This window comes from Limulus polyphemus, unplaced genomic scaffold, assembly GCF_000517525.1.
Source record: "Limulus polyphemus unplaced genomic scaffold, Limulus_polyphemus-2.1.2 Scaffold856, whole genome shotgun sequence".
In the NCBI taxonomy this organism is placed as follows: domain Eukaryota; kingdom Metazoa; phylum Arthropoda; class Merostomata; order Xiphosura; family Limulidae; genus Limulus; species Limulus polyphemus.
In genome coordinates, this window is record NW_013666466.1 from 186122 (window position 1) to 194354 (window position 8233).

Genomic DNA, 8233 nt, shown 5'->3' on the forward strand with positions numbered 1-8233 from the left:
AGCCGTCGTATTCAGCTATTTTGTAGCCAGAACAGCTCTCTTCATCGTAACAGTATTATGAGAAACGAAGCACTGCTCGGTTAAGATATGAAAAGTGGTCTGGATTATGAAAAATAACAATCTATAGGAAGCATGTAAATTATAGATTTGAAATATCGGCTTTTAATATTTAGACGGTAGGTGGTCTGAATTAGTAGTGGCTAAATATTGTCTCATTCAATTATTATAAGAGAAGGGTTTCGATAATAAGAAATAAAATATTTTTGTCTTTTATAACATATGGGAGGAAACCTGCATTTTGACAAATAACTCCTTGGTTTATTTATTAAGATAGTGAAGTGGTCTGGATTGTGAGATAACTAAATGTAGCTTCTTAACGTATTCTGGAACTATAAAATAATGGCTGTTTTATTCGAAGTGTAGATATAAGATAAACTGTATAATTTTTAGTTAATGTTTAATTAAAGTAATCTATCAATCTGTGGTTAAATATCGACGTTTTTCTCAGTGTTTTATGTGATTTGGAATTCATTTTGAAATTTTCGGCGTTTTATTTAATGTGCATTGTAAAGTAATACGGAATATAATTTCTCAAATATTTGCCGTTTGCAATATGCTTGTGAAGCATGATGTAGGCCCCCTGTTGGATCAAACCGCAAAAAAATCGGGTTTCGACACTTATGGTGTAGGTTGGCGTTTAACAACAAGCAAGTAAAGAAGCGTAATGTAGAATATAACATGGTATTTTTTATTCAATAACTGTTAGTTTTACTCTGTGTTTTATGAAGGGTAAATGTGGTTTTGATTTTATCATATAAACGTAAGGGATGAATGTCTTTAGATCATAACGTATGAAATATTCTTATTTAATTTAGTTAAACATATGAAGAGATCTGGATTATAAGCTACGAGCTATTTCTTCTGTTATTATATGAAGAGGTATTAGGGATCACGAATTGCTAAATATACATTGTCATTGTGGGTGTATGAGATGCTCTAATTTAAGAATTATTTGTTGGCTAATTCAATTTTGATTTGATTGGGTGAACTGGATTTCACATTTTGAAAAGTTCATTGTTACTTTCAGTTTTCATATAAGAAACAGATTGGATTAAGTATTGTTGGTTTATTCAGTTGAGCATATGAATAAACCTAAATTATAAATCAGGAAATGCCGTTTTCTTATTTAATATGGGCATGTGAAGTGATTTCGGTTATAACGATCACAATACCATCAGAATGAATATTTACTTAAGAACAGACACTTTGTCTTTTTTTTTTATTTTCCTGAAATTAAATTTTGTTTTCGATTGATAAAATTATGTGTTATAGTGATATTACATCAAATATGATACTATCATAGTATCGTTCTGACATAATAATGTTACTAGTATGTTTTTCATTTAAAGCCCCCTCTGCTAGATTAGCATAAATTTGCTGGCTTAGAACGCCAAATTCAGGGGCTCAATTTCCTGTGTTGGACCTAGTGCAGATAGTCTTCTGAAGCTTTGCGCTAAAACAAACATTTGAAGGTCTATGTATAACTTGTAAATCTTTAAAAGAAACAGTTTCCTGAAAAGTGTCATAATGAGCAGCAGTTATGAAATGGGAAGTGAGAGAACAATCTCTACTTCATTATTGAAGGAGTCACACTAGTACTGCACAGGATGGCTCCAAAATAATGCTCCATCTTTAATTTATTAGGTCATGCTAGGCTGTCAATTCGCTTATCATGCACATACAGACACACATATAAATAAATAAAATATAAATATGTATATATAATTTGCATAAAAATAACAATGAATGCGGAAAAAATACCATTTCAACAATCGGAGGAATTTATTAATTATTAGTAGACGGATTCAATTCTTTCTTACTTTGTTATTTTATGCAGAGACAGGATAAGCTATACAGGAGTGACAGTATGTCATGTCGAAAGTACATACTTAATAAGTTTCTTACATACAAACACAGACATACTTATATAGCACATGTTTGCAGAAGTAGAATTGAAGTTACCTTTTTAAACATGATACGAAGCTATTATTTTTCTTTCGGTAACTTCCTTCCCCTGGGGATTAAAGCTATTAATAATGCCGTTGCTTTTATCTTTCTAGTTTAGCGTTGCTGCTTGGCAACGTGAGTAAAGTATGCATCATTGCACGTCACGTGCATGTATACATTCTATAAAAGTGACTCATACTCAGGGTATACTTACATCAAAGTCAATAAAAAGATGCAGGAAAATAAAAGTTAAATTTATTCGTGGTTAGAAGAAAGAGATATACATATAGAAAGACTACATAAGAATGTACGTAAACTACTGTAGGAAAGGCGTATTGTTTGTATATTGCTGTAACATAAGGAAACACGCAAAGCGCTATAGCAAAGACGTATTGTTTATAGGTTGCTGTATCATCAGAAGGAGCACGCAACGTGGTAATAATGTTTCGATTCTTCCTTACTTTGTGCAGAGACAGGATAAACTATACAAGTGTGACAGTATGTCTTATAGAAAGTTCAAACCGTTAAGGAGTTACACTTATAACGCAGAAACTACATGCTTATAACGGTTGGAGACGGCTTGAATGGGTAATGAAGAAAAACTTTAATATAATGTACATTTGCTGTTGTGTTAAACTTATATTAAAATTTTTCTTCATTACCCATTCAAGCCGTCTCCAACCATTATTAGTCTCAAAGTGGGTTCCTCGTCATCGAATTTACATGCTTATAGGTTGCTGTGTTATAAATATGCTCTAAAGTAGTAAGAGAATGCTCTAAGAAATGTGTATTGTTTGTAGGTTTCTGTGTCATAAGAAGGCAGGTAAATTGCTGCACGAAAAACATACTTTTTGTTGATTGCTGTGTCATATATTTATAAAGAAGCACATAATGTAGGAAATCGTATTGTTTGTAGACCGCTCTGTCATAAGAAGGCGCTTAAAATTCTGTATGAAAGCCGTAATAAGGAGGCACGCTAATTAGTAAGAGTGATTTAGATTGCTGTCATAAGAAGATATGTAAAGGAGTGCTATAGGAAAAGAGAGTTGTTGTTTGCTGTGTCATAAATCGGCACTAAAGAAGTAGCAGTGCTGTAAGAAACTTGTATTGTTTGTACGTTTCTGTGTTTTAAGAAGGTACGTAAAGTGCGTATTGTTTGCAGATTGCTCTGTGTCATAAGGAGGTACATAAAGTGGTAAGAAAATGATATATTGTTTATAGATTGCTTTATCATAAAAAGGAATGTTAAGTAGTAAGAGTGCTGTAGGAATGACGTATTTTTGTAGATTTCTGTGTAATAAGAAAACACGTAAATTAGTAAGGGAATGCTGTAGGGAAGTCATACTGTTTATAGATTGCAGTGTCTTAAGAAATCACGTAAAGTGTGGTAGGAAAGACCTGTTTTGAGATTGCTCTGTCATAAAAAGGCACCTAAAATGTTTGAGAAAAATTTTATTATCTGTAAATTGTTATGTGATAAAAGAACATAAGATGTGCTGTATGAAGGCATATTGTTGTAGATTTCTGTGTCACAAGAAGGCTTGCAAAGTGCTATAGGAAAAGTCTTGTTCTGTATGCATTGTTTAAGAAAATTGAGCTGGAACATTACAAACAAGTGTTTGGATAAAAGTATTTTACGTCATATGTATTAATAAGCACAGTCATAAACAATTTTCAATAACATTTGTGCACATGAGATATTACAATACTAAACGCATATAGGTAAGTATTAAACTTCGAAGCTCAGCACTTGCTTTTCAACCTTTGTTGAAAATAAATACAAAGGGCCGTAGTTCATGAATGTACAGAATCCCAGTTTATGGCAGTTGATAGTGCTATCAAAATATGACAATCTCTTTCTGTACATATGTATTATATATAGGTATGGCGTTAAATGTGAAATCGCTTGCACAAGTATGTACCGATGTATTATATATAGGTATGGCGTTAAATGTGAAATCGCTTGCACAAGTATGTACCGACGTATTATATATATAGGTATGGCGTTAAATGTGAAATCACTTGCACAAGTATGTACCGACGTATTATATATATAGGTATGGCGTTAAATGTGAAATCACTTGCACAAGTATGTACCGACGTATTATATATATATAGGTATGGCGTTAAATGTGAAATCGCTTGCACAAGTATGTACCGACGTTTGACTGTCTCGAATGTACTTTTCTGCTTCTTTGTTGGTCAAGCTTGATTCCGCACAATTTATTTATTTCAGTGAGGTTAGAGTATACTATGAGGTGGGCTGTTAGTACTTGCCCCGTCATTTTTGACGGGCTGTACGCTAGTAATAGTTAAAAACCACTATAACATCCCATAATAGTTTAAAAACCACTTTATAACAGTTCATAGTGGTTAAACAACCACTTTATAACAGTTCATAATAGTTAAACAACCACTCTATAACAGTTCATAATAGTTAAAAAAGACACTATAACATCCCATAACAGTTAGAAAACACTCTATAACATTTCATAAAAGTTAAAATATTCTATAACACCCCATAGTAGTTAAACTATTATGTAGTTTTAACTACTGGTAGTTAACTGCAGATGTTGTTACCATCACCATAATAATTAGGTACAAACATGTAGCAGTGTTGAATATTTTGATACACAGATTTCGGGGATTGTTTTATAACTTTGTGACAAGGGCACCAACATTAAAAACGCTCTCTGCAGCGTTGCGTATTTCACATCACGAAGTGCAGATCCTGAGATATGTGTTGTCGCTTTCTGATATGCCCTTTACAGGGAACCAACATTAAAAACGCTCTCTGCAGCGTTGCGTATTTCACATCACGAAGTGCATATCTTGTGATATGTGTTGTCGCTTTCTGATAAGCTCTTTACAGGGAACCAACATTAAAAACGCTCTCTGCAGCGTTACGTATATAATTATTACATACCATGAAGTGCATATCTTGAGATATGTGTTGTCGCTTTCTGATAAGCCCTTTACAGGGAACCAACATTAAAAACGCTCTCTGCAGCGTTACGTATATAATTATTACATACCATGAAGTGCATATCTTGAGATATGCGTTGTCGTTTTCTGATAAGTCCTATACAGGAAACCAACATTGAACACACTCTCTCTCTCATGAAGTGCATATGAATGTGGAAAATAACATTTGCATTTAGCGGGATTTGTGCCACTTTATAGCTAACTGAAGACTAAGAAAGCAGTGTTCATTTTTTAAATGGGATTGACATTTTAAAATTTCCGTTTCTTTCATGAAATCACATGATTATAGTGAATGAAGTATGTGCATAGTGACATCATAATATTTTCATCTGTTTATACAGGCCCTGGTAGCACAGTGGACAAGGCTAGATCCCCTACCTTGGATCCCCCACAACAACTTCACAGCGTGTATGGTAGCCATGGCCACCAAAACTACAATAGCATTAATAGTGACAGTCCTACAGTTTCCATATCTACGTCCTCCAACTCCATGTTAGTTATTTCTCAGTCAATCAACGCTGTAGTGAAGAGTACACCAGCCCTAAATGTCACTAGTGCTATCAACAGTGGCAATGAACGGAAATATCAGTGTAAAATGTGCTCACAGGTAAGAGAACAGTATTATTGACTGTTGAATAGTGTGTGAATGAAATATTCGAAATTTTATATAACTGTGTGCTTATATGTTGTTGATTCTGTTGTCTCGGGTTTTAGTTAATTTTATAAGTGATATAACAGTCTGCGCTTGCATTGTTTAAAGCATGTAAATTACGAGCTGTCACAAAATAAGTATAGTTGATTGGAGAGTCATAGAACCTATACCTTGGCCTACAGATGAAAGTGTATAAAAGCACATAAAGAACACATTGTAGTATGCGGCGCGCCAAAATGACCTTGTAGCCGTATTGCGTAACACATGACGTCATTAGGATTTGCAGTTAAAAATGAGTTTCATGTAAAAACTTGTTTAGGAAGAAAGTATCTTCAAGAAGTGTCATTTATATTTTCTTAACTAAACTTCGAAGTATAATATATATCTTTTATTTGTCCGAGGAAATGATTACTCAGATGAAAACGTATTGTATTCTAACTTCAGATATTGAACTTACCAACAAATATGATGGATAAATTTGGAAGACACCGACAAATGTATAAGTCCGCAAACTTGTAAAGTTGCATATCTAGCAGAATGAAACGGTATGTGTAACTTGTTTTCATGAATTAATTTCTCATGTTGAAGTATCGAGAAGAAAAACAAACAAGATAAAATTCAAAACCACACTAATTACCATTGGCTTATATTTCTTGTTCAAAACAGACTACAAAAATATTATTACTACAAGCAATGAAAACATTTTCAGCTTTCCAGCAGCTACTAATTGAATATTATAGCTCGTTCTTAAAGTTGGCCATGTTTCTAGATTATTAAACTTTCGCTTAGAAGTCTAACAGTACTTTGTTGTATGCGTCACTTTCACGTACATTTATTTTTGTCTCATACCTGTAGGTAGTATCAAATTTACTTTATGTCTTGAATTAATTGAAAGTATGGAGCGTATTCAGCAACATTGCGGCACAAATCCTGGACTTTAGGATACACATCCCGCCACTTATTAATTTAATTACATATATATATATAGTTTTTATAATCCAAGTCGTTAAAATACAAAGTAATAATCATGGTAATTGCTTAGTGTCCACTTCATGAGTGTACACATAGAGGTAAAAATTCAAGTAAGACAAGAGATTATCAATATTCAAATTCGCTGGACATTTTCTGTTTGTCCGCTAAAACTTATTTTACTGTTTATTCATGTGATTTTAGGTGTAGATAGAGTTTATTGCTACTACATACATAAAGGCTAGGAAAAACGGTCTTGGAGTTTTCAACTTACAACTAATTACGTCCCTTCATGTCATATGGAAACCATATGTGCAAACAGCTGATCACAGAAAAGACAAAAATCACTTACTTGGGTGAGGTTGTAAGATGCACAAAAATATACTGCACACAGGTTGAAAACGCACAGGTGAGTCAACGTTATTTGTATACTAGCATATAGCCTGTAAAAGATGATGGGGCTCGTACTACCACCCCACCCCCCCATACCATACCATAACCTCACATTTCATAGCTAACTGAAATAATCAATTTAGCGAAATCAAGCTTGACTTGCAAAGAGGCAGAAAAGTGCAATCGATGCGATCAAACGTCGGTAAATTCCTTTGTGAACCAATCAAAATTTAGATCATTCATGTGACATTTTCATAGAATAATTATTAGTAAAAATCAGTTAGATTAACAACTTCTAGGCCCGGCATGACCATGTGGTTAGGGCGCTCGACTCACAATCTGAGGGTCGCAGGTTCGAATTCCCGTCACACCAAACATACTCGCCCTTTCAGCCGAAGAGGCGTTATAATGTGACGGTCAATCCCACTTTTCATTGGTAAAAGAGTAGTCCAAGAGTTGGCGGTGCGTGGTGATGACTAGCTGCCTTCCCTCTAGTTTTACACTGCTAAATTAGGGACGGCTAGCGCAGATAGCCCTCGTGTAGCTTTGCGCAAAATCTATAACAAACAAACAAACAACTTCTGATATATAGAAAAGCCAGCTACGTTCCAACAAGGATTTTTTTGTCACGTTGTTTAGTAACAAAAATATAACCTAATATTGTTGTTAGTCTATGTACTGAATGAAATGTATAGACAACAAAACTGGAAAATATATGTTGATTTCTTAATGTAGATTCTCCGTTGATTAAAGAGGTTTGTTTTTATTAAAAAAGGTTGGTGATATAACAGAAAATAACTTAATTCAGAAACAATTTAAGTTTAAAATTGAATCGATATTTATACTTTCATGATAAAGTTTATGCACTTGGCACTAGGCTAGGTGATCCCACACTACCTCTTTACTTTAGGCTTATTATAACAACAATTTGTTGTTATGTATTTATTTTAATATCAATGTTTGTTTAGATTAAGTTTATACTTTAAAACATGCGTGCTGTTAAATATGTATTGCGAAACTCCCGCTTATTCTCCACAGTTGTAGAAGATTCTCGAGAGTAAAAATCAATAATATGTGTGTACGTAAACGTTTAGATGTAGCTCTGCATTGTTACGTAATATGAAATTTCTAGAAAACATTCTCACGGCTATAAATATAACCAACATGACGCGCCAAAAAGAGTATCTATTATTAGTTCGCTATAGTCAGTGTGCTATAAACTTCGAA

At 33.7% G+C, this 8233-nt stretch overlaps 1 protein-coding gene across 1 annotated transcript in view; it reads left to right on the forward strand.

Moving 5' to 3' along the window:
• The window catches only part of LOC106460885 (zinc finger protein 384-like), a 115451-nt gene that overhangs the window by 1831 nt on the left and 105387 nt on the right, over positions 1-8233 (forward strand). The window contains exon 2 of the mRNA XM_022387690.1: positions 5334-5599. Within this exon, the coding sequence (XP_022243398.1) occupies positions 5334-5599 (266 nt within the window). The remainder of the gene's footprint in view (positions 1-5333; positions 5600-8233) is intronic.